General features: G+C 37.0%; 1 protein-coding gene across 1 annotated transcript in view; it reads left to right on the top strand.

Moving 5' to 3' along the window:
• Positions 1 to 27483, top strand: part of PARD3B (par-3 family cell polarity regulator beta) — a 398218-nt gene that overhangs the window by 154784 nt on the left and 215951 nt on the right. Inside the window, exons 5-8 of the mRNA XM_032694000.1 lie at positions 7799 to 7890; positions 17730 to 17816; positions 21282 to 21407; positions 25958 to 26313. Of these exons, the coding sequence (XP_032549891.1) occupies positions 7799 to 7890; positions 17730 to 17816; positions 21282 to 21407; positions 25958 to 26313 (661 nt within the window). The remainder of the gene's footprint in view (positions 1 to 7798; positions 7891 to 17729; positions 17817 to 21281; positions 21408 to 25957; positions 26314 to 27483) is intronic.

Genomic DNA, 27483 nt, shown 5'->3' with positions numbered 1-27483 from the left:
CAGTTACTCCATCCTTTCAATAATTATTCCAGTATTGACATCTCCTAAAAGTTGTGAACATGTACCATATTACTTACATTTCCAGTAGTTTTTTGGTTGTGTTGGTGTGTGGGTTGTTTGGTGTAGGGGGTTTTTTTTCACCCTTACTGGAACATTTCCTTTTCTTTTAAGAATTGATTCTCGGCCAGTAGAGGTGCTAAATCCAAATATTTATCAATATACTATCAATACTTTTAAAAGCAGCTTTCTACTGTTTTGGAAAAGACATTGCTCACACTTCAGCCTAGAAATACTTAAAAATGTTGGGCTTAAGGCCAGAGTTTTATGTGCAGAAAAGCTACTTCTGGAGACTTTTAACTGAGGCAATTTTTCCATTTTTCTTTTTCTCTCAGCCCTTCAGAAACTGAAATACTTAGGCACTCCAGCTACACCTTTTCCTTCCCTTTACTTGTGCAAAACCACTGCCAAGGAAGATGTGAACTCTCCAGTACTATTACAAGTAGTGGATTTTTTTTTTTTCTCAGTGATAGAGAAATCTTTCATGTGAGAACTCTTCAAGTTCTGTTACCAAAATTGTATGTAACAATTTTGATCTCCAGGCCTAAAAGTAATCCTTGTTGCTCTTAATAATAAATATTTTACTCTTTGTATAGGACTCAGAGCATTGCTTTTTCTATGCAGAGAATGCTCCTCATCTAGATTTTTGAATGATTAAGATGAAATAAACTGGGATTAGGTAGAGCAGGAAGATTTAGGGAGAGCGTTTTGAAGGTTGGCACTGGCAAGATGTGTTTAATGGGCAGAAGTTGCTCCTAAACTGCTTCAGTGCAAAGTCACCCAGAGTAGTTGGACCTGCTGGGGAAGGGGGTTTCAGCCAGCTCTGGTTTTGCACTGAACAACAGAGGGTATGTTATCCACCAGTACAGTTCAGCTGTAATGATAACCCTCAGTAGACAATTGTTAACAAACAATTTGGGGGAATAATTCCTTGCTTCGGATGGATTCCCAGGAGAGTATCTATTTATGCCCTTGGTTTAGAATATCCTTTTAAGTGCCAAGATCACACACAACTTGCTACAATATTCAAGAAATCCGTTGGTAGTTGAGGGGGGAAATAATGCTGTTGTGGTTCCTGAAACTGTCATGTAATTGCTAAAAGCTGTACTGTATTATGGCTTTTCTTTGTGCTGTGCTAATTAAACATGAATCCACTTGTATGTTATTAAAAATATCTGAAGATATACAGCTATTCTTATGTTGAAAAGTATCTTTTACCAGTCCAGTAGAATACATTTTAATTGACATTGAAAGAAGCTTTATGATTCTTATTTTCATATTGCCTGCCTAAAATCATTTTTAGCAAGTGATTAATTGCATTTGTAGGTACTGCACAATTGCATCAATTATCCATTTCAAATGAATTACATTCTGAATAGCTGAGAAGATGATGTAGTTTAATCAGTAAGTGAAATGGAAGTATTATAAGTTGTTTAGAAATACTTAACATGTTTTATGGAGGGAGAGTGATTTAAATCAAGCAGACTGCTGGAAAAATAAGAAATATATAGCAACAAACAATAATACTTTTCCTTCAGTTTAGCAGCATTTTATTAGCCTGATTTGTATTGGTTTCCATCCTTAACGTATTGATGATACCGATACTGTGATAATAGGAATTTTTTAATTGAGATAAATTAATTGTGGTTATAAATACACCTGTAAGTATGACAGCTGGTATGTCTGTTGGTCAATGTGTTCTCTTTCCAACAGACTCTGTAATATTTAAGAGCATACTGAGCAGCGTACTCAATTTTCTGTTATTGGTTGGTTTAAAAAGGATGTTTGATATTTCATTATGCTTATTTAGAAGGAGAAAAGAAAAGCTACATGTTAAAATAAAAAATTAATCTGGAAGAAGTGATTGGCCTCTCCCAGCCAATTCCCCTCAGTTTATATACTGGCTATGATGTTTTATGGTGTAGAATAATCCCTTTGGCCAGTTCAGGTCAGCAGTCCTGGCCGCACTCCCTTACAGCCTCTGGTGCACCTCCTCTCTGGCAGAGCAGAAACTGAAAAGTCCGTGACTTAGGGTAAGCACTACTTAGCAACAACCAAAATACCAGTGGTTTATCAACATTGTTCTCATACTAAATCCAAGACGGAGCACTGCACCAGCAACTAGGAAAAAAATTAATTCTGCCTCAGCCCAAAGCAGAATACCTCAATTACAAGAATTTTTCAACCCCAAATGTGTTTCTGCTACAGTTATGGTGCAGGTTTCTGCTAAGTGGAAGTTTGTTACGTATTTCACTTGCCAGATTGTTCCCTGGCCTTGAGATAGCCTGACTCTGTACATTGTAAGTAATAAAGATAAGATAAATATTTTCCTTATGTAGGGTTTTAGTGCCACATCTTCAATTAGGCCCATTGTGGATTTAAGGCCAAATGGAGGAATCGAAGAGACTAATTTTTAAAGTCTGAAACATTCCTAAAGCTTGTGGTGTGCTGCATTCTTCTTGTTGCAAACTGAGGATGGCAGGAGTATCCTAATGAAGGACAGTTGTTATTTCTTAACCATATTAGGAACACACCTACAAACACAGCTTATGTTTTGTCCCAAAAGACCAAGTGAGCCATGAAGAAGCCTTTTTGAGGCACAATGAGGTACAATCGACCAGAACTTGAAACCAGCAGTATGTGTAACTGCTGGGCATTACAACAAGATATATGGTTCATGTTTTAACTTGTGCTTGGTTATATTATTACAAAAAGGGGCCGTTATGTGTGTGTTTCTTGAGTTGTGTGGTCTTGGGGATCGTCCTCTGAATGTGATGTCATGTATTGCATTTGTTGTTCTATCTAAAGGTAAACACCTTTATAACATGCACTAATTGGTTTGGGAATATTTATGAAAGTGTTGATTTTTAAAGCTAAATATAGTGCTGTGGCTTTTTAAACTCATTCTGGCTGTCAGAAGTGCTCACATGATCCTGAAAGTGTTGCTAAAAATGTTCAATTTTTAAATATGGTAATTAAAATTGTCTGTTGTGAGAGCAGTCGATGAGACATTTCCTGCATTTGTAAACTAAGCATCCCTTTCACCCCCAGGTTTCCTTGCATCTCACTGTTTATGTCTGAACTCTCACTGAACCTTCTTGGAAGAAGGTTTTCTGTTGGCTGGGTAGGGAGAGCGAGCTCTGCAGCCTGACACCCTGCTCCGTGACCTTCTGCTCTTCTGTTTGGATACTTTGCTTTGTTTTAAAAAGTTGATGCCCTCGGGGAATACAATACTGTAAACTGGAACTTCAGACATATATTTTCACTTCTTTGTCATTAAAAGAAGGTCTCAGATAAAGATACTTGGGTATACCAAGTATTTCCCTTGGGTATACCAGCCTACTTCCCTCCTAATTTGAGTACATATCATGTGTATTTCTACTGTTAATAGATCATATTTATTTCTTTTAAGTTTATTGTTAGTGTTTGATGACCATTTTATGCTCCAAGTGTGTCCTGCGCTCAGGCTTTTCTCCTGTTCTTTATTTAGACTCCACATTCTCCAAATTTATCTAGTTTTGAGACTTGTCTCATGTTGGTTATTATATAATATTTTTTTTTTCCGAGAAGAGGATGTTTTTTCCTACATAGTTTTTCTAAAAGTGACATATTGGCAATTATATACTGCTCAAATTCTTACTTCTTAAGAATGAAGTCTTCTGAGCCTACCAGGCAGATTTGAGGTGATATAGGTAGGGCCCTTCTAGAGCCATTGGTGGCCTGTGAATATTTCTGAACTTGTCTTGCTGGGCTAGGTGATATAATCTGCTCTTGCAGGAACGTGCAGAATTTTGCTGCAGAAGAACCTCAGCAAAAGATTTCTTTTTAGCTAAAATCTAACTCAAAACTACACTATAGCCAGAGTTTAGTTAGAAAACAGATGTGGTGCAGTTTTTTTGAAGATAGAAAAATCCAGTTTGTTTGGGATTGCAGTGATGGTGAGAAAACAGCGCAGTGGGGCTGGTGGGCAGCTTCTGCTGTGTTGGCTGCTCAGGGCTGCACTTTTCTGTTTGTAATACAAACAGTTCGTTTGACCATTTTCAGTCAATTCTGTCTTTCCCTCTCTCTTTTTCTAGCCAGAAATGGATATTTTCATGTCTCTGTTCAAAAGTACCACTATTGCTTTTCGCCTTAGATGCTTTGTGGGTTTTATGAAATGAGCATTTTCAAAAATTAAAGGCAAAGCCCAGAGAATTTGTCATACTCCCTAAGCTCAATAAGACCATGACTGATTCCAGTGTTTATTGCTGGGGGTAATACATGTCCGGGCTGACTGCTGAATTGAGAAGACTGTATGTTCACAAAGTAGAAAATGTTACTGGTATGTGCTCTGTCACTTTTTCTACTGTCACATGTACGTGTTTACCTAACTTGAGAGCTGTCACATAATGAATATGAGACTTTCTAGCATTTGGGTAGCAGGTGTTTGCAGAGGGCTATTATTTAATAGAATCTCTCTCCTCTGCTTCAGTCCTAATTTGAAGAACATGCACTAAGAAGAATTGCTTAATTCAAATTATCCATATGTAAATAAATTAAAAACCTTCCACTGCTCTCAGATGCATATGCTTCCTTGGCTTTTGTTTTTACCACACTGTTTTGCATTTTATTCCTTTGTCCTAAGTGAAAACTGCAATTCTGTCACCATAAAGTAATTACATTGTCAACTGAATTTGAGTCAAGCTTTGGTAGTCGGTGTCATTAATTCTGATACTATTGAAAAACAGACAGTCAGACTTTAAAATATGAACAAGAGATTGAACGTTTCTATGTGTATTGGATCATTGGCTTTTGATAGGATCTTCACTTGTGCATTTTTGGTTTCTTATCAAGCTGGTTCATCAGGAGATGATCTGTTAAAATTTACTGTGCTTCTAATGAAATGCTGAAGTATGAAAGGAATTTTTCTATTTGTAGTGATTGTTATGTGACTGAAGCTCTAATGTCATTCTCAGAGAGCTCAGTTATAATGCTGGTGTTATGATTCGTGTTTCCTTGATCAGTTAAGCCTTTAAATATATCTGACTTTGTGTTTACTGACTTGAGCATGTGATAATCTGTGGTATGTCTGAGCACTGTGTGCCTTGAAATCAAAACAGGCTGTGGTGTGCAGGGTGGGGGCTCTGATACTGAAATTTTCCCTGTGGCATTTCTGAAATCCCTCAACAGACTTCTGTCCAGCTCAGGAGAGGTCAAATTTTCTTTAGAAGTTTTTACCCTTAAATTTAAAATACGAACAAACAAAACCCCCACACTACAATAAGCAAAAAAACCAACCCAAAACCACAAACGGAACAAAAAAAGCAAGCTGTAATTGTAGATATAGACTCCAAACTTTATCCTCTGATTCCTCTTGTGGAAAGATTAAAATGTGTGTGACTGTCAGGTGGCTCACAAGGCAGGACCATTATTTTCTGGTACAGGAATAAACATGCCTTGAAACCTTTATGTCATGTTTATAAATCTGTTCTTCAAGACCTCTTCCAAAGGTCTAACATCCCTGGTATCTATAATAATCCTCTTATCAAGCTTCAAGATACTTTCTTCTGGTCTGGCCTTTAGCAGAAAAGAAAGCTCTTAGTTGCCATCTTTCTGTAAGGACCTCTTACTTATCTTGGGGTGGAACTGTGCTCTTAGCAGTGCTGTCCTGTGTCACTAAGCAAATCAAAGTATGAGATTATACTTGTTGATCAAAAAAATCATTCCTCGTGGTTAAACATCTGTGTGTCAGTCAACAGAAACAAGAGATGAGACTGTGTTCTGAACACCAGTAGTTTTCCTTACTGTGAAATCTGCTTCTCAGGAAGTGGAGGTAGAGGACAAGCATGGATGTAATCTCACTACAAAAATAACAATAGTAACCAAAAGCCCAGAAACAGAGAATAACGTAGCTTATGCAGACTTGTGTAGACTGCAAGGGAGGCTTCAGGTAGCAAAAAATTCTGAGTTCATGAGTAGCATGTTCTCTGTCTTGCACTGTGTTGCAGCCAGTGTCCAAAAGAAAAGAGTCCAATTAATTCACAACCCTAAATCTGCTCATGGCTTGGCTATCTTAAGCTTTCCGAAAACTAGAGCCTTTGTAGCACCAGTGTTTTCTGTGGTTAGCTAAAGGAGGTTGGCTTTGTTGGGAACATTATTGTTAAGAGGTTTGTCTGCTTCCAGCATCTGTTGCTACCAAAACACTTCTTTTAAAGCTTTTGTGAAGATGAAGTCAACATATGAAGGCTGTGTGTGAGATTTCTGTTGGTAATGCACTGCTTGAGGTCAAATTCTTGATTTATGATCTTAGTATGGAATATATTTCATATAGCAAGAATTATTCCTTGGCATGTGGTTCCACTGTGAAAAGTGATCGGAAGAGATGGCAGTTACTTAATTCACAGTTTTTAAAAATGGTTCTTCTACTAGTGACAGTAGTTCACTTCGAGCTGTACTGGTCTTGCAGTTGAAGCCAAATCAGTTGGCTTCTGCTCTAATTAACACACAAAGAGCATCTCTACTAATATTGTAGGTTCAAAAGCAGCATGTGAACCAAAAGGCGATCCAACTTGATTTATATTTTTTAAGGGTTTGCTTGCAAGGCTGCTCGTGATTCTATTTTGAAATGCAAAGCAACCCACACTTGCCCCCAAGTCTCTTGATACTTACAAGCTAAAAATAAGTTCTACAAATCTTTGAGGAACTGGAAACACCAAACCTTAAAAGCCATCTTTTGAGTAGAGTCATCATTTGAGAGAAATTGGAATTTTTAATATACAGTGTAGAGCTTTTATTGAAAATTAAATTACCTATCAAGTTGGCCTTTTTCTTTGAAATTAATTTATAGCATTGCTACCTTTTGCCTTGAGACAACTCGATATGGCAAGTGTATACACTGGAAAACTGTACCACTACAACAACAAAAAAAATAATGATTAACTTTAGGCTTTATCTAGTTAAGATCAAACTCTGAATTGAATTATCTTAGTGTGTTGACAGCTGAAGATTTATGTCTTCCAGTTATATTCCTGTTGCAGATTTGACAGAAGTGACCTCTCCGAAGAAGGTCTTTGTTACAGAATTTGCTCTGTTTACATTATTGCCATAAGAGTTAGGATGAAGTACAGTATGTTAAAGCTAATACATCACCTGCTGACAGTGGTCTTATCTCATTGGTAACTATTTTCCTCTTCCAGTATGAGAAAAATGCAAACACTGGAAGTGTGAGGATCACAAAAAGAAAGTTAAAGAATATTTTACAAAAGCTTTAGCATTAATTCCTGGACCCTATGTGCAATGTATTTTTGTCTGGCCAAATGGTTTCGTAATTTCTTTTTCTGGGAAGTTACTGTGAAAATACATCTTTACCAGATAAATGCTACTAAGAGGCAAAGCACAACCAAAAAAAAAAAAAGAGCCATTTGGTTTATCCAAGATTTGTGTGATCTATTATGAGAAAGGAGGAGGCTCAGGGTGGGAAAGAGTGACTTTCAGGTTGGATAGGCAGACAAGAAGGTAGTACCATGAACTTCTCCAGTGGAAGGATGGTGGGACTGTGGTATGAGGAGCAGGACTTTAGATACCCTCCTGTTTCTTCAAATGCTGTGTCACAGATACTACATGCAGAATGGGTCTTTCAGTCCTCACTGTCAGTGAGATGATATTACTTTATGACTGACTTTCTCTTCCAAATATTGACTAAAAAATATAAACACACAATTATGTATGTAGTTTCAAAATGTGCTTTGAAATCTCTCAACAGGGTGCTTCCCAGGCATCCTTTCAGGATGGGGAGATGAACCTCACTGGACACACAGAACTGTTGTTGGCTCAGAGGGCCCGACTCCCTGTCAGGTAGGAACATCCTCTGTTTGATGCTGACTCAAGTGTGATTTATCAACATGCAAGACAAGACTGACTTCTCATTCCAGCTGCAGTTCTGAATCTGCATTGTGTTTCCCATCATCATGACCTCTTCCTCCTCCTCCCTTTCCCATCCTTCAATTCATATACTGAAGCACATATTTGTGCATGACAGACTTTTACCCTTGTTGATGAATAGGAAGGTTTTTTTGTGCTGTGTGTAGTGTAAGGGTAAGGGAGAAATAATACTACTATTGTATACTTCCTTTTTGATTTCTACTCAGTCCTGCAAGTATTTCATGCCTTAAGATAGAGGCTGTTCTTAAGTCATATATCTCAATAAATAATCATTCACTGAACCATATAGTCCTAAAATCATCATCTTCAGTTTAAGTGTGACATCTGTTTTTGAGTGGTAAGGTTATTACTTTCTATATCCTGTAGTAGATTTTTATCTCTGTGTTTATACACTGTGAAAACTATAGCCAATATTTGCAATATTTCCCAGTGCATTGCTTCACTAGAGTAGTCAGATGGAATGCATCCTTTTCCTCTCTTTGTTTATAACTGACTAGAGATGGCCAGTGCTGCTACTTCTGAAAGTGATGGCAGTCCCATTGACAGTTTGGGAAATAACTCTAATTTTTACCAGTCTAAATTTTAAGTGAAACTTAGTTAGATCTATAGTCTGCATTGAAAGCAAATACAGTAAAACTTGAGAGCTGCATAGCTGAAATAAGAGGAGGGGAAATTAGGTGGTTTGAAGAGTTTTAATAATGAGCAACAGTGTTTATTGTTCCTAAAATCACAGGGAAAATTCTAAATGTCTGAAATGAAATTGAAAAGTAATGATTTTGCAGATTGCATTTGTTACACCAAGTTAACAGGCCAGGCTGCAATACAGTGTCACAGAGCAGGTCAGTCAGGTCCTCAGTGGTGGCATTAGAGGACTTGACCTGGTAAATGTAGAGCAAAATGTTTCCCTGCTGCTCTTTTCCTGTCTCACCAGAAGCTGAAATTTCACTTCTGACTGGTGATTCAGCTTGTGCTAAAACCACCTTTTTGGGTAGGAAAGGAATTCAGTCCTTTGTCCAGTAGGTTGTGTTTGTTGCAGAACTGCAGTGGTATATATAGCACATTGTATAATGAAATTAGGATGAGTTACATGGCAAACCTCTGTGTGACAGCTAAAATGTGAAAAATTACTGTTTCGATTGTGGTGATAGCAAATAATCCTTTGCTATAATTCTGCAGCTTATAGTTTTTTGTCAAAACAATATAAAATAAAAACCATGAAGTAAGTAGTATCTGTGTGCTGAGAGCATTTGACCTCACAAACACCTGAGAAAAAACAAGGGTTAATATTCTCTTTTTACCTACATGAAGGCTGGGAAAGAGGCATGAATATATACCCAAAGCCTGTGGGGAAGTTTGCAAGAGCAGGGATTCAAATCTTGCTGGTCTTCTGGACCATGCCAGGATTTTGATAGAAGGATTACCTTTCTTTTTAGAACATATCAAAAATCAGTCTTTTCCATACAAGAGAGATAATTTCTAGTTTTTCTTACTCTTTATGTCATAATTTCATTTATTTTATGGGAGATTTTATGATCTTGGTACAGTTGTGTTTTTCAACTCACTGTCTGGTATTTTTCCTCCCTTTTGGAGGCCTCCTTGTCACCTAGTGCATATACCATTTTGTAATTTCTTCTCTTGCCTGCTAATACTGGTACATATTTTTAGAATGGTCTCATTAGGGAAAAGAACTGGAGTGCTCTTCCAGCTTTCCCTGCACCTGTCGGGCCTCTAAGTTACATGCCAGCTGATTAGTGTTCATCATGCAGGTATAGAACTTAGTTTAGTTGCTAATGCTTATTTTCTCTTTAAGGAATGTTGCTAAAGACTTCTACAGCTTGTTTCACCTGAGGTAATTATTATGCATCACCAAATACATGCACTCATTTGTCTCTCAATCCGTTAATTTGTAATGGGGATTAATCAAGCTCTGTGCACACTATGCTCATATTTACTGTTGTCCTTATGCCTTTCCTAGGGTGGATTAGACCCTCTTAGTCCTCTCAGGAATTTTTTAAGAGCATATCATTGTTTATCGAGTTAAACAATTCGTTACTTGCATTTGGCATTCTTCAGAAGAAGGTTGTGATACTCGTTTGCTTTTTAATCTTCATAATTTGGTGGCCACTGGAAATGCTGACAACGAGAAAAACCTCTGTGATGCTTTTCAGAGTTTTTCAGTTTTCTGGAATGGCCAAGTCTCCTCTGACCTTGTAAAAAAACAGTCAATAATAAGCCTAAATTTCTGTAGCTCTCTTGCAATTCCTGCTGAATTCTGCAAACTGTCTTGACGGAGGACTGTGGAAGGAAAAGTGGTAAAGAATATAGATGGGGCCCACTTGATTGATGCCTGAGTATCAGTGTGGAACAGACAGGGAGCAGAGGGAAAGCTGGCCAGAACACGATATTCCCAACAATCTTTCTGCATTGGTTGTAATTGGTTTTTTTAAAATGAGTTGTATTAATCTTGAGATTGATGCATTCAGAAAAACAATGGCCAAACCCAACCAAATACATGAAAACCAAACCAAAATAAAGAGAAACGATCAGTCTTTCTTTAAATACAGTCACAGTAAAATAATTCTACCAAAATATGCCTTACTTGTAGTTCCTGTGTCCTAAGGAGAATTTAGAAAACAGTATTTTTTTTTTTTACCTGCAAGAGTTGAGGTGGGTACTATGTGGATTTTTTTCCTCAAAGTTGTGGATTATACTGAAGTATTTGAAACACATTTCAGTTTCTTCATACAGTGAACTTTAGAGGAATTCTGAATACATTATTTTGTAAAGCAAAGTTAGTTCGTATTTCTGTGAAATTCACTGGAATTATAAAAGTCAGAGAATTTAAATTTTAAGGCAGTGAATTTGATTCTTGTTTGGCTTTTTTCTTCTAAGTGAAGCTTTTTAAACTGTTTTTCCAAAAGTGTTTTCATTAAGAGTAATAGGTTTATAAAGGAAAATAGTAAGTCACTAGAGACCATCTATCTCACTGTTATTTAATTTGATTTAATGTAAGTAAAGGTTTTATTAATAAAATAATATTAAATAAGAAAACTATTTTTCCCCACAAGTAGTAAAACTAGCATCTTAATATCTAATTTGACTCCTTTTGCACTGTTTATTCTGAAAGAAAGTGTTACTTGTAATTCTGATTTATTCAGGTATCTTCCTTGTTGTATTTCAAAAGTGTTAGGACCGTGAAGGACTACCAAGTTGTGATACCTTAAGCCTTCATTTAAATGTGCCATTTAAATAAACCATGTTCAGTGATGTTAATAAATCTGATACTTCAGCCTAATTGTGAGCTACTCTGTGCTACAGAAGAAAGAAAACCAATATTGTCCCTGTGGCTTTCACTGGAATATAATCCTTCCTGTCACTGAGTTTGGTAATCTTGAAGGTCTAAAGCACTTCAGCAAAATAGCAACTCATCACCCTAAAAAAATGATCTGAGCACCAACCTGTCTGAGGTCAGAGTTCCTTCTCTGACCACAGCCAATAAATGGGTATTTCAGAGGGAAGCATAAAAAAAGAATACCATGATTAATATTTCATGATTGTGAATCCCAGACAGTTGAATTTAAAGGCTCCAGACTTCGATTGTTTTATACTTCTCACTCAAGTAGGAAAACTGTTCCATTTGAAGAAAATCAGTTCACTGATTTAAGTAGGTGAAATGAGTTGGACATTGCGTAAACCAGTGGCCATAGAGAGGATTTTTAGCTCTTCTACTCAGGAGCTAGTGGGAAGTTTTGCCTGGATCCTCTTAAAACATTTCACTGGAAAAGTACTGGGAAATTTTTCAGGACTGTATCCCTCAGGAGTCTGAAAATTTTAATTTGACATTTTGAGAGTTGAACATTGGGTCATTGGAACGTTTTTTGTAAATTCTGGAGGTGGCTTTTTCTTATTATTATTTTGTTTATTTGCTGGTAAAAATAATGTTCGGGGTAAAAGAAGCCAAGCTAATGCCATCAGTGTATAAAATTTTGTATTTCTTCTTGCATCCTTTCATGTTCTGTACTAGGTTTGAAAGATTTTTAAAGAACAGGATCTTGATACTCTATAGATTGTCAGGTAGACATTTGTCACAACCTTTAACGTTGAGTTCCTTTGCCCACTGTTCATTGAAATACCGGGTTTGTAAACCTTGCTTTCTTTTTTAGTAAAAATGATAGTGTTAAGAAACAATAAACATGAATCTGCTTGCAAGTGGATGTTTAGCTTAATAGCACTGGATTAGTTGGAACTCAAAGGGTAATTTATGCATAGATAATTCATTATGTGTTTTCATTATGTTCTGTTTTGCTGTCTTCCCACTCCTTTTTAGCAGAGGTCAGGGTCAGTTCCTTGGTTTAAGCACTGTAGATACATAATTAAAGTGTAGCTGCGGAATTTTTTTCCTTCTCTGTATTTTCCTTTTTTAATCTACTGTGTCTTTCATTAGTCTAACAGAGAATTGGAACAACTTGATTTAAAGAGAAAAAAAGACACAAAACTCTGGTGCCTGCAGGCTGTCTGGTTTCTCTCCAAACCTTTAGACAGTTAATTGTGTGAGAACTAACTAATTTTAGTGGGACAAAAAATCTGGATTAACACATTTTAGTTACGAGAAGGTGATTTGTTTCCTCTTCAAACTGAAACTGGAAGAATCTGGCCTTATTTCATAGTAAATATTTGAACTTTGTGGGTAGTTTGTTTGTTTAGTTTAGTGCAGAATGGAGCAGCTGAAGCTTGCCTGTCTCTTGTAAAAGAGTGAGCAGTTTCCTTAACTGTACCTGGAAAGCTCATCCTTGACTCCACCTTCAGCTGTGTTCTCCTCTCCCTGTAGGGTGCTCTCCATCCCTGTTTATTGTTTGGATTTTCATCATTTGAGTATGTCCACGTTATTTAACATCTGGAATTTCAATTTCTTCTTCAGGGCTTTCAACAGACCTTTAGGTACCTAGTTGAAAAGATGGAAGGAAAAATGTGGAAAAGGGGTAAGAGATGGGTGGGCAGTGTACTATCTGACAGGTTCGGTTTTGCTGACTACTCTGGAAGAATGAGTACAAATACTTTATTACCATCAGTAACTGTACTAGCTTAGTCTGTGAAAAAAGTACATGGGCAGAATCACCACCCTCTTTATTTGGATAAATCTGTGCAATCTTCCTTGTTAAAGTCCCCTTTGGGAACTTGACATCACCTGTAGATCTGTGCTCGCTACCAAATGTCAACACCCTTTGCTGATGGATTCTCTGCTGGAATTGCCTGGTGGGGCTGGAGGCACGGTGAAGAACAAGCAAAGAGATGCAGCTTAATAACTTCATCTGTGAACTCTCTACATTTGAGTAACATTTATTTTGTCTTTTACTTGACTGAGGTCAATAAAACACCACAAAGCATGTTTGGAATATCAGCTGTGCTTTTCTGTTTGCAAGGGAAACATTGACATCCTGCACTAAGATTTTTTTTTTCAGATATAGCATCTTACTAATCTGTACCTTTTCTTAAACACATGAGAAAGTGTTGAATAAAATTGCAAAGGAAAATACCATTGGAATGATAAATACTTGATCTGTGTTTACTCAGGCAGTAGATTGTTGTGACATACACGTGATGACAAGTTTTGCCCGCTAACCCATGCAGAAAGCAACTTTTCCAAGGTACTGTCTTCAGTGTGTTGCAAAACAATTAATCTGCTTTAGGCTGTGTCTGCTGCGTTCTCCAAGAGAAATGCTACCAAGATTCTCCTAGCATTTTTAACTGAGGAAGGTCAAAGTACCTTAGTGAACCAGGCCCTGCTGCAAAACTCTAAAACATTTATTTCTAGAGAGAGTTCCCTTTTAAGCATCTCTGAGTTCTCAGTGGCTCGGATCAGTTTGTGAGTGTTGTTGGGTAGTTTGCAGAGAAGCTTTCAGCTGACAGATCTTTTCCCACTGCACAACTGACAAACTGCTAATTTTTGATACAGATTTCAGGAGAGGGAGCTATAGTATTCGACAGCGAGGACACTGCCAACCTGAGGATCACATTGATTCACCACTAAATATACACCGCTGAATGTGCAGCACTCCATTTAAATTTTGCTTTCCATGTTACCAGTGCTGAGCATGCTCACTACACACGTGTATGCCTTCTCTATCTCTCTCTTTGCTAAACAGTGCTCATCAGCATTTTTAATAATATGCATGGCAAGCCTTCCAGACAAATGTGATAGACGGTAAAGAATCTGTCAGAAATCAATAACATCAAGCGATGAAGAATTTAAATGGTAAATGATGACAGCTCCCTCAGGTTAAAAATCAATAGAACAGTGTTGAATGTGGTCTTTGATCAGGTCATACTAGGCAGGTGTTCTCTCTTCAGTGAGGCCTCTGAGGCACCTTCAGTGCAGTGAGGGGCATGCATTTGAAGAAGCCTGAGTGCTGTGTGTCTGATTGGTGTGAACCCTGCAGTTCTGATAAATTTCACCCACATAAATGCTTTTTAAAAGTTCACTTATTTTGACTGCTGTAAGAATACACCTGTATGTGTTCCACAGAGATTGAGTTCCAAACTCAGCAGGGACAGTCTTTTCTGAGGTAGGAGCTCTGTCTGCTCCTTGAAGAACGTACAGGAGACACAAACAGTAACACACTGAGGCACCCTCTGTACATTGCTCACCAATGCTTCCAACCTCTCCTCCCCATCTAGCAATTGGACTCCATGACTTTTACACTGGATAGGCCAGACTTGTGTTTTCTTTTACTGCAAAAGGCATTTAAGATCTGTAGGGGAGATTTAAAATAGGAGTATGTCACTAGTGGGTTACTAACTTATGGAATTTAATTTTTTTCCTATTTTGGGGGTTGGTTTGTTTCTTAAAAGTGTTGAATATTGCAGAAAATCTATAAGTTACCCTCTCTGTTGTCAATATCACAGTTATCAACCTGCAGTGGAAAGCAATTGTGCGTTCTCCCACTCCCTTTTTAAATTTTTTTAACTTGACTCTGTCAAACTGAAGAGTCCCAACATCTTTTTGTCCCTTGTGCCTGTGGAGTTGAGTAATTAGTATTCCTAAAGCTCATCCTATTTAGGATTTCATTCAGGCATGCCCTATTCCTGAATACTTTCTCCAGTATAGTATAAACTGTAAACCAATGTGGACTAGTACACTGATGAGTTCAGCTGTTCTCATGGGCAGATTAAACCTGCCCAGAGAGGGACAGAATGAGTGAATGATGCCAAATTTGTCTGATTTTCTAATCTTTGAAGTTACTAAACAAATAAAAAACAAACCAAACCCCGGATGTCCCAGTTTTTAAATTTTTAACTGTCATGCTTTCATAGGTATGATATAAAAATAATGTCCTCAAAGGTTCTTGAAAGTTGGTTTGAAGGGAAGTTTTCTTCTCAGATGTAATTAAGAATCACATTTGAGAAAGAGAAGTCTTTAGATTCATAGATTTTTGATTAAAATTGTAATTCCAAAGTACCCTTTTTAATATATGCATACAGAGTGTCTTATTCTGCGTATTTAGAACATCCATAAGTTTTAGGATGTACCTCAGTGTTTAAAAATAATACACAATGTACATGTGGGCTATTGGTTTACACAAAGAAACCTATTTTTCTTAGTGTGTAGATTTCATGTTAGATTTAAAAATAGGCTTGTTTGTTTTCTTTGGCTTTGAGCCTACTTATAACTGTAAATGCATTGATTTAATATGACAGTGAACCTGTCTGTCGTGATAGCCCTCAAAAAACTTCTTGCTCTGTTTCACAGTTGCTCAGGAAGACAACTCTTCCCTGAAGTACTTAAGCAACACGCAGGGTTATCTGGGGACAACTAACTTATTTAAATTTTCCCTGTACAAATGAAAGGACATTCACTACTTCTGATTGTTTTCTGGATCTGTAGGGTTTGGCTACTTATTTTACTTATGCATTTTGATGCTGTAGAAGTTCAAAAGACAATAAAAGTAGCCCTTTAATTATCTTTCTTTGTGTATTAAGAGAATTGAAGGAAGTAGAAGATGGAACTGAAAGAGGAGTTAATTTCCTATGAATTCATTGTTGAGGTTTTTGGTAACGACCCTGATTAGTTTTTCTGACTAGTTTCCCTAGAAAATAGTATATGTAAAAAAACCTAGAGGAAGATTTTGTCAGGATTTCCCAATTTGATTAATGAGGAGGGGCAATACAGGAAAGAAAAAAAATCTGCAAATGCCTCTTGATGGTGCCTGTGTTATAAATACATTAGTATGTAAACCTGTTGCCTTGGGATCAGTGGTGGTTTGTTGCTCAGGGTCTTTCTATTTCATTTTTATGGAACATAAATTCATTACAGCATCGGCCTTTTTGGAAGAATAGTTTACAAGAAAAAAACCTCCCCAAAACTTACTCTTGTCATTTGCAGTAATTGTGCTCCTTGTGAGAGGGTTTAGCTGTGCTACATGTCTTTATGTTGTATCTGATGTGGTGTAACTGTGTGTTGCCACTTGAAGGCTGGTCACAAAGTCTTGCCTTATACCGGTACATTTTTGCTGATTCTTGCGTCATATCAAATGATCATAAGACCATGGGTCAGCAAAAACAGTCAGCTGATCCCAGAGGAAGTCCTTGTACTAGGGAAAAATAATTTGAGGGGGAGGGCAGGGTGGTGTGGAGGAGTCAGCTTGGTCATCTTACTCTGCAAACATGTGCCCTCTAGATCTGTTATGTTTTTTGGAGGAAGGTCAGAAGTATTTTCCCCACTGTCAGCCTGCCCTTCCATCAGTTAGACTGAATCTTTAACTCCTGGCAGTGGATGAAGTGGCCATTTGGTTCAGTTTGCCGTGCTCTGTCAGCGCTGCAGGATTGGCATGCACGTGGTGAGCTTGTAGCTTGTGGTGTAAGAGTGTTCTGATGCGAGTGGAAATACTCACTAGCTGTCCACTGCCACTAGTCCTGTCGATGGTGTTCAGTACAACATGAGGGAAGGGGGTGTTACAGAAGACATACACTAGTATAGAGAGAAGGAATGTGATCTGCTGAAATATAGTTGCTACTAATTTCTTTTTTGAATGCTGTAGCCAATTGAAGTACCTTCCTTTTCAAATTAGGATCACCCAGAATAGAGAAAAGGTCACTGTAAGGCTGGCAGTGTCAAATACTCAATAGGAGATGAAACAGCAAAAATCTGTCAGAGATAACATAGAGGATTTTGATAATGGTGTTTAAGGAAGGAAACTTTTTGATAAAATGAGCTGAGTTGCACTTTTGGTTACAATTTGTTTTGTTCTTTGTTTGTCAGGCTGTACGCAACTGAGGGCAGAAATCAAGATATTTAAATATGATTTGACTAATATGCTTATAGGCTTGATGTGCTTAGTGTGTGATCTTCATGTTTATAATGTGGCCACATGGGGAAATTGACTGAAGCAGCTAATGTGGAGCATAAATTAAGAATATGTAGAATAACCTCTCCCCCCCTTCTTTTTTTTTGATGATGAAGTCTCTCCTCACTTAAAAGCTTATTCTTTAATATTCTAATTAATTTACTTGGGAGTTAACTTAGGAAAATATCTAGTAACTGATTTCTTTCCCTTTTAAAATACAAAAATGTTAATATAAAAAAATAAAGGATTGCATAGCTGGTTTACTTTTCATCATATTTTTATATATTAGTGAACTCTGAGTCAAATATTTTTTCTACCCTTTCCACTCTCTGATCAATCAGGAATTTGTTTTTAACATAGAGAATTCTGTGAATAAGCATATGAGATGTGTTTTCCTATGCTCTTTTTTAGTGAAATGACAAAAACAGTGGAGATTTCTGGGGAAGGTGGACCCTTGGGAATACATGTAGTGCCCTTTTTTTCATCTTTGAGTGGAAGGTAAGATATTTTCTGCATTGCTCAAGAAGTATATTAATGAAAGGATTTCAGTTGTGCTTGTCTTCAAATACCTCCTTTTTACCATAAGGAAAACAAATACTTTGAAGAAAATTGGTGTATGACACTGTTTTCTGTTACTGAAATATTAACTAGCCTAAGTTCTGTATTAGGCAACCATAGAGTCATTTAGGTTGGAGAAGATCTCCAAGGTAATCGAGTCTAGCCTTTGACAGATCTCCACCTTGTCAACTAGACCATAGCACTAAGTGCCATGTCCTGTTCTTTCAGTCAATACCACCCTCTTTGTTCATATATGTCCTTTTAATTGCCTCTGTTTTTATTCTTTGAATGGTAAGCTAGACTGTAGTTTTGTGTGGTGTTTGGTTGTGTTGCTGGTTTTTTGTTTTTCTTCCAGCTTATTGTTGTTTGTTTTGTTTGGATTTTCCTAATTGGATGTCTCTGCATAGGTCCTTCCTTAGTGATATAACAGACACGAAAAGTCAAAAAAATTGCTTGCCTGTTCACGTCTCATATTTTTCAAGCCATCTTTCAGATTTGGTTGTATAACATTTATAAAATGTGCACTATATCATGAACTTTTCTTTGTCACAATGCGATTACTTTAATTATAAATGATTTAACATAGTCCATTGAGATCACAAAAGCCTATTATGGCAGTGTGCTCATATTGATGTGCTGTAGTTAAGACTGCGTCAGCATTTTTATTATGACTGTTTTCCAAGCTATGTAACTCAGATGTGTTTAAAAAAAAAAATAAAAAAAAAAATCTATCCTGAAATTTTACATACAGAGGCTTAGCCAGAGAGTTAATTTGCCCCTGGCAGCCGTGAATAGGAGCTATAAATGACTCTATAGTAAAATGGTTGTCTGTAACACAAAGACAATTATTGCAAAAGTAAAATTTGTCTAATTCTTAAATGTTTCTTTACTGTCAACTTCCATGTAGGACAGAGAATGTGAAGGATTGAATTACCTTGTAAAGATCTGTGTGTATAAATGTTTTCTTGGCAAGATCTGAGTTTGTAAGTGGACCCAAATCAATTAAGATTGTTTTATTTACCGAAAGGGAAAATGGATGTCCACCTGCTGCCTGTAAAAATGTCATCACTGTCTCAAGAAGAAAGTTGGTCTTCGATGGGAACTGTAGGAGGTCCAGATTGTGTCCTTGGCTGTGCAGGCTGCCTGTTTGTCTTGAAAGAGGCACTTATGTTTGTTACCACACTATGAAATGCAGATTTTATATAGGCATACCATAAAAGTTGTAGTGTGTACACTGTATTTCAAGATAATTCATTAAAAAAAAAAAGTGATGAAATTACAAGCTATTAAAATCAGTGATTATTGTGACTGAAATACAGTTCTGTACTCAAGTATCACTGTGTTGAGTGCAACCTTTAAAGCCATGAAGAAGTGGCATTCTTTGGTCTACATTACATGCATGTTAATATGTCCCTATTTACAAATGCTTTTGGTGATCCCTTGGAGCAGAATAGTCTTTGAGAGATTAACTACTTGTTGTTTAGACAGTTGTCTAGCAATTTTAATGACCCTTGGCAGAACCCTACTGATACCTTTGTTAAAGCACTAGAGCGACTTAAATCACTTGACCCTCTTATTTAATCAAGCCCGAGACTTGTGTATAAACTGTAACTCATCATAACATGAGAAAGTACAGGAGAGCATCTTTTGTTTCTGTTAATGAAATGATAGAATTTATAGGGGCATACTGGCCATGACTAACTTGGTCTGGTATTTCAATTGTAAAGTTATCATCTAATAAGGTAATGCTGGCTTTAGCCTGGTGCTGCCACACACCAAAGTTTTTTTAAGAGGTCATTAAAAAATAGTACTAAATTACAAAATCCTAGTGTTTACAGAACTACAAAAGTAGTGGAAATAATTCCCCCCTTTCTTTTGCACTTAAATATAATGAAAAAAGGAAATTAAAATTTAACAGTGCATTAAAATAATGCTAAAATTGAGGCTGTGTAAAAAAAGTAATGGAGGAATGAATTTACGCTGCCACAGCATACGTAACTCAAACCACTCAGTCAGTGCAGCAAACACAACAAGTTTCAGATAACTGGGCTGTCCTATTGCATTATATGTATGCAGTGTCTAAGCACATAGGAATAGTAAGCAACCAGCTTAATTTGTAATTTCTTTTATTTCTCTACTTTTACTGGTTTGCATCTTAACATAATTATATTTCATTAGTTCTTAGGATTTAGGTTTTTGATTGTCATCAGAAGGGCTGTGGCCCCTCACCACTGTCTGTTGGAGTCCTTAGATGAAGGATAACACAGGTTGCAAGAGAATCTTTATAGTAGGAACCAAGTTTTCACTTAGTAATTTATAGGACACAAGTATAAATTTTTAAATCTTATTATACAGTTAATGTAAAATCAGATGCACAGTGAATATAGTGTCATTTGAAATAGTTAATGGCATGCTGCAAATCTGTTGAATGGACTTATATATGAGGGGCTCATGAAGCTGAGACAAAAATACAAGACCTCTGTTTTGTGATTGGAGTGCTGGCACCTTGAAAATTGCACATTAATATTTTATGGAGTCTAACCAATAGAAAATGGTCTCTAAAGGTCATCTGCCTTTGATGCTGATGTGGTATGGAATTTAGTGGACAAAGATTGATTATAAAAGTTCTTCACAAACACACGGTTGTCAGGGGTTTTTTGGGCATTGTACTGGTATCACTGGCTATATCTCTGCTGAATTATAGTTTGCAAAACAGAGATGCCCCAGCTAGGTCAGGATTAGCCTGGCGCTCCCAGCAGAGTTATCAACACTGGAATTTTGCACCACCCACACATGTTCACTTACTGCATTATTCTGTGCTGCACCTCAGTGTTCGCTTGCACTTAGCCTGTTAACAAACAACTTGGGTTTTAAAATTCTGCTGCTGTTCTGCCACATGAGTCTGTAGTATCACTGTCTTGTACAAAGCAAGGGGCTTTGGCAACTAAAAAGTTTCACAGACTTTTCAGAAGTAGAAATGTCAGTTGTTTTTTATCTTATTGTAACACCTGTTTATTTTGTTATAGTTAAGGTAGAAAATTACTTTTAATCTCTTCTTTTCTTTGGATCAATGTAATCTTACTTAGTGGAAGAAAAATATTGCGTAAGCTACATTGGCATTTTTAACTGGAGTGGAGATATAGGTGTTTTCTTCTGCTTTCTCCACGTATGACCTACAGAAGTTAATGCTTCTGAAGTTCTGTAGTATAGCCTTAGTGTCCAGCAATTTTTCTTGGTATTTCTTGGAATCCCCTCTTTTTTAGTTAATAAGTGAGCTGAAAGTCCTTTCTCTAGGTTAAGCACTTCATAACCATCTCCTCTGTCATCTCCTACACAGAGATTAATATCTATGTTTCCTTGCTATAAATTCATATCAGCACAATAAGGATAGTTTTTGCCTTTTAGGATGCTGGGACTCTTCATCCGTGGTATTGAAGAAGACAGCAGATCTAGGCGGGATGGTCTTTTCCATGAAAATGAATGCATTGTGAAGATTAACCACGTGGACCTCACAGATAAAACCTTTGCACAGTAAGTGCTGGTTCAGTGATACTTCTAACTACCCAGGATTTTATACAGTGCTGTGTTTAAGTGATTCTTAAAGGGATTAATACCTATTTGAGAGAAAATACCTGTAAAATTGATACCTGGCAGAAACATTGCAATTTTCTTTCTGAAACCTCCAAATAAGGTAAAGTTTGAGGAGACATATGTTCTTGTAGTTTTAGTGAACTTACTGGGCTTCCTTAATTTGAGTAGCATTAAGTTTTGTAATCCCTCTCTTCACTTTCTAGCGCTTTTGTTATTTTTACCATATTTTCCTTGTAATTTTTCCCTCATAAGACCTTCAGAATGAGTCGACTTCACAGCATGGTTTTTAACATTCTTTTGCAAATGACATAAGATTTTTTTTGTGCTGCAGCTATTTGAGCATTTAAATTTTTTTATAAATACTACTACTGTCAGACTATGATTAGTTGAGCTAAATGGTAGGTCTCACTTCTTATGACTTTTATTAAAAGTCTGTTGACATTTATTATCTATTTCAAATGTTTTTTTAACTAACAGGTTGTTTTGATCGTCTGTCAATTAATGTGACATAGTTACACAAAAGAATAGCCTCTCAAATATCACAGATATTTGCTGTAGTAATTAAATAGTAATTTGTTTTTGCTTTTAATCCATATGTTTAGACAGCTGAGTGATTGTTTATAATATAACAAAAACCTATTGAGATGTCAAGGGAGTCAAGGCTTAACTTTCTAAACAGTAAGCCAAATGTTCAAGACTTCCAGACTAAAATCAAATACGTAATTTCACAGTTAGAGATAAATATTTGCAAAATAGGTTTTAATGAAACCAGTGTAGTTCTGTAGCATAGGTATTCTTGTTTCTGAGACTGTGCTTTTTGCCTCCTGATAGCTTTTCAGTTACAACTTTCTGCATATTTGGTGGTAAAGACATTGTACTGTGATACAGGACAACTCACCATTCTCTTCAATCCATGGAAATTCCTAAGATATCAACTTTATCAGAACATAAGTGTTGATATCTTATTAAAACATTTGTTTCCTCACCTGTGTAGTTTTGTAATGAAATTTCTCAAATGAGATTGATTGAATCAAAACCTTGCTTCTCAAAATAGTGTGTGATCTTTTCTACACAAATTGATTGTCTTCTTTGTGTTTTCTTCTCAATGTAGCTAGATCTCCAGAGGTTTTCACCCCACAAGATGTTTGTGGAGTGAAGGACTGCATATTTTTCTATAAGATTGCTACATTTTGGGACAGTTAGAAATAATGCAGTAAACTTTCCACTTCTCTGTCAGGCTTTTCTTCAAAATGAGAAATGCAGGACATTTTGCTTTCTCGCAGCTTGTGTAAAGTTTTGGGACTTGGAAGGAATATTTACCATGAGAGCTAGCTTAGAGAGACCAGTTGTTAGACAATCTCTCTGTCATTGGGAGAGTGAAAAGTGACTTAAAGGTGATTCAGAGCAGAACCCAATTTAGTTGGTCTGAGTCTCCCTATGTTACAAAATCAAGTAGTGTGGTTGCAGTTGCATTGGATCTGAGGAGAAAAACTGTGGGTAGTGAGGACTCAGCACCTGTTTGGGGACTGAGGGGAATATTTTGGATGAGCTTTAGCCTATTTCCAAGTCTTACATTGTTCTGCTGAATTGTCTTCCAGACAAGCCTTCTACATGATCTCTCTTTCCTGACTCTGAATGGCTAAAAAAATCTACTTTTGAGTTGGAAACTAATCTCAGTGAATATGCCTTTTTAGTTTTCATCTGGCATGACATAACCTGACAGAAGTCCAAGTTACAGAAATGCAATAATTGTAAAAGATATGAGAAAGTATCATCCCAATGACTATTGACCCAGAAACAGCAATCAGATTCTCCTTTGAGAGGAAAATCAGTTGGCTAGTTTCAAATTGACGTTTCTGCGTAACCCTTGTAAAAGCTGTTTTAACACTTAACACTTAGCAGAGACTGCTACATGCTGTCTCTTCTAGTTTTCAGCAGAGACTTTCTAGTGTTGCTCCTGATGATTGCTGCTTCTGCAGCTGTAACAGCAGCAGCCTACTTTCTGTATTCCCATGTTTATAATAGTTATATACTGGGACTGTTGGTCTGCTTTTTCATTTACTGCTAATCTATTCAATTACATTCTGTTGTGTTGCAGAGTTTCTAGCACCTCTTTTAACTGATTCCCTTATTTCTTTAAAGTATGCATTTGGGGTCTCAAGAAATGTAAATTTCTCCATTCATTATTTTTTCTCTTTGAAGTGCAGCCAGTTATTTTGCCCCTGAAGACTGCATTTAGGCTTTCCCATAGGATGTCTTATTTCCACTATTTTTTGTTTGAAGGAGATCTTATATTTTCTCTTGCATGTATTTTAAATATTAATCTTTTGAAACTGAGTTATTAAATTACTTTGTAACATATGACCAAGTGGCTACTTGCAAGGATGAAGATGGGGTGTGAAAGAAACCCAGTTAAGATTTTACATCCTTATGCTGGAAGCATGCCATGGTTTCTACTATCAGGGTAAGGTCTGTCCTTGAAAACTTTCCTGGGCTATAGGTGAACAGATAACCTGTAATCTCTGTAGATGCACTGGGGGACAGTGGTATTACAGCTCCTTGAAGGTGATGCTGAGAGAATACCTTCCTACAACCTTGCTACCTTTCTTTTCCAAGTTTGAGGTTTGTCTCTAGCAGTGTCTCCTGTCTATGAGTGTGATTATTCTGACTCCTGATGCTTATACACTCAGCGTGGCCCCAGATAGTTCTTTCCCGCAGCAGTATCCATTGGGACTGACCCTTGACTTCAATGTCTTCATGCTACAGAAAACACTCTTTAAACAGCCCCTCCTTTCTGCCACCCAAAGCTTCGAGGTGGAGGCACTGTGTGGCTCTGTTGATCTGGGAAAGGAGTAGGTGTGTTTTCAAGATGTTAAACATTTGTGGTGGCTTCCTTTCTGTATCACTGTACAAAAATGTTTGCTGCAGAAGTACTTTCAGCATTGACTCCTGTTACATAACTGAGTATAAATTCAAAGCCAAGAATTCAGTGGAATACTGATTTAGACTGACAAGCACACTACAGAAAGGTAGGAGATAAGTAAAACGTTCTTAAAAGGACCCCATGATTTATTTAAAAAGTAATGGAGCCATTACTTCCCCTCTTGACCCAATTCAGCTAAGCAGTTCTTGTCTTTTCGTTCTCAAAATGTGCTTCAGCTACTACTTCTGTTTGTACTCGCAGGATGGAAGAAAACCTGTCTGCTTCAACAGGAGGTAGGAAAGCGTAGAAAGAGAGAAGTCTCGTTTGCTCCTTTAGAATCCAGGGTTTGTAACACGGCCTGATTGACCAAATCTACAGGTTATTCAAAATCCAGGGAAGGCTTTATGAACAGTTCTTTTGGCCAACTTGTCTTAATTACCTTGCAATGCACGAGAACCTGAACACTGTATTGTTACCATGATATCAATTCAAAGAAACCACGGATTTGGGTTGGAAGGGACCTTAAAGATCTCCTAGTTACAAACTCCCACCAAGGGCAGGGATGCCACCCAGTAGATCAGGGCCCCATCCAACCTGGCCTTGAACACTTCCAGGGATGGGGCAGCCACAGCTACGCTGGGCAACCTGTTCCAGTGCCTCGCCACCCTTTGAGTAAAGAATTTCTTCTAACATCTGACGTGAATTTCTCTCTTTTAGTTTAAAACCGTTCCTCCTTGTCCTATAATTATCCAGGGGTGTAGTTGTATTAATGCTCTAACTCAATTTCTGATGTTGCAATTGAGCACATCTCTAAAGACATAGATTAAGTGAGATCCCCATATCCACTTAGCAAGAGGTTACTGCTTGAAAGATGGGAGCAATATCTACTTATTTATTTATCCATTTATGTAGAAACATACAAATAGTTGCACCTTTTTGGTCACAAGGTTTTTTTCTGATTTCTGTGCATCCCAAGCCATCATCCTTTTCTGTTGCACTATTCACAGTTACAATATTTCTTCAGATGATGTCCATTTATCCCATACCTTCATCCTTTTTTATTGCTGTGAAATCAGCCAGCAGTTGCATTGGGGATTATGAAGGAATCTGAGGAGCACTAGACTGGACTCTGGAAAAACATGGAGAGTTGAGCTTGCTTGGAGCAGATGTATTCACAAGAACAGTTGATCAGAAGTGCTCAGTGTACCTCTATGCCAGCAAGAAAATATGTAACAAACGCTTGAAACAAATAGCAAGCTATAACTTCAGCAGTGTTTTGATGAGCTTTTGCCATGAGAACTTCCCTTCCTGAAGTTTTGTGTTCATTAGTTTATTCTGGCTGATATGTTTTCGTAGCAGCTTAGTAATTCTGACAGATATGCCGTTCTTACTTGAAATGTAAGTAAATGCTGTAGTTTACAAATCTTATTTCATGTGTGCTTTTTAGAAAAAGGACCATGTAGATGTGAAGGTAAGGTGAATTTTTGTCTTATTCTATGTAAACAACTTCAGACTTGGTCCAAATTTTCTGATTAGTTATGTGAATTTTCATACCTTTCTTTTAAAGGGCTCAGGACATCTTCCGTCAGGCAATGAAATTTCAAAGTGTCATCTTAGAAGTCCTTCCTCCCTATAATCGAGAACAGTATGAGAAGTCTGCTATCGCTCCTCTGTTTCTGGATAATGAAGAAGGAGTTCCAAAAGCAAAGATACCACCTCCTATTCATCCAAAACCTGCTCTGAAAACAATTAATCTTTCTGGAACAAGCAGCTTGGAGACAGGTGCACAGGCAATGCTGCAACAAGCTAAGAGCCCTAACCTCCCACGTCTGGGTAGAAAACCATCTTCTCCCTCACTGTCTCCCCTTATGGGCTTTGGCAATAAAAAAAATGCAAAGAAAATAAAGATAGACCTGAAAAAAGGTAAGTCTTTGGAGATTGTATGATTAATTCTGTATTATGTTCCCTATAGTGATATGATAACTTTTAATTTAACTAGTGACATTAAAAGTACAAGGAAGTTATTTACCATTTAAAAGTTCCAAAACTTCCAAAAGGTAAAGAAATGTTAACAGCAGTCTTCTCAACAGTCATCTTTTGGGTTTATGGAGATATTGGATATCTAAACAGTCAAATTTTGGATATATGTTTTCCAGATTTACTGATTTTTAAGACATCTCTGGAAGCTATTTCATTAACAACATGTGATATTAAGAGATGCTTCAGCCTTTTTAAAAGTACATAAAAGAATAAAAATTTGAACTGTTTGATGTTGATCTTTGTTATTTTATTCATATCTGCTAATTGGCCACAGTACTGTTAAAACATTCCTTTAAAGTATACTCTGCTCTGTTTCATGTTTTCCAGGAAGTTGACCACAAATTTACCTAAATTTCCCTGGTTTATTTTCTGAATATTTTTTTATTTTTTCTCCTGTTATATGTATTCAGCTGTCAGGCAGCAGGATTTAGTGTGGATGTCTTTAATTGCTGCTCCTTGCAGCTGTCTGTCTTTGCATGGAGTAACAGGTTTATGCACATGTAGTAAAATGGGCTTAAGCAGATCCCAATTAGCATTTATGTTTTCTGTTTAATTTCTGTCTCTGATTCGGCTGAGAGTTAAATTTGATCATAGAAGTGGCCCTTTTAGAAACTGTCTGTAACTTTATTCTTTTAACACATAATGAATGTAATCAAGCTCTCATTTCTTAATTTTTGTTATTTCTTAACTCATTTTTACTTCTGAACTCTTCAGCTTTGCGTTAACAAAACCTGCTTCATAATTTTCCCCATTTTAGATCTAATACTTTTGATTTAGAAACATTAACTTATATTTTTAGAAATTAGAGCAATGTGACACTGACATGATGGTATCTCTGAAGGTATCTCTGAAAACTTATCACATGGGTAGTAATACTGCTCAATATAAAAAGATTTTTATGAACCCTGCTATTCCTGGTGATTTTGGTGGCTTATAAGCAATATCTACTAATACTGACTTTACTCCCTAATTATTTTTTATAGGATTTATCTGCTAAGACTTGAGGTTGCTTACTTCCAAGAAGCAAACAGCTTCACTAATGGAAGCTTTGAA

Source organism: Chiroxiphia lanceolata, chromosome 7, assembly GCF_009829145.1.
Source record: "Chiroxiphia lanceolata isolate bChiLan1 chromosome 7, bChiLan1.pri, whole genome shotgun sequence".
NCBI lineage: Eukaryota > Metazoa > Chordata > Aves > Passeriformes > Pipridae > Chiroxiphia > Chiroxiphia lanceolata.
Note: the sequence above shows the minus strand (reverse complement) of the source record. Positions and strands in the feature narration are given on the sequence as shown.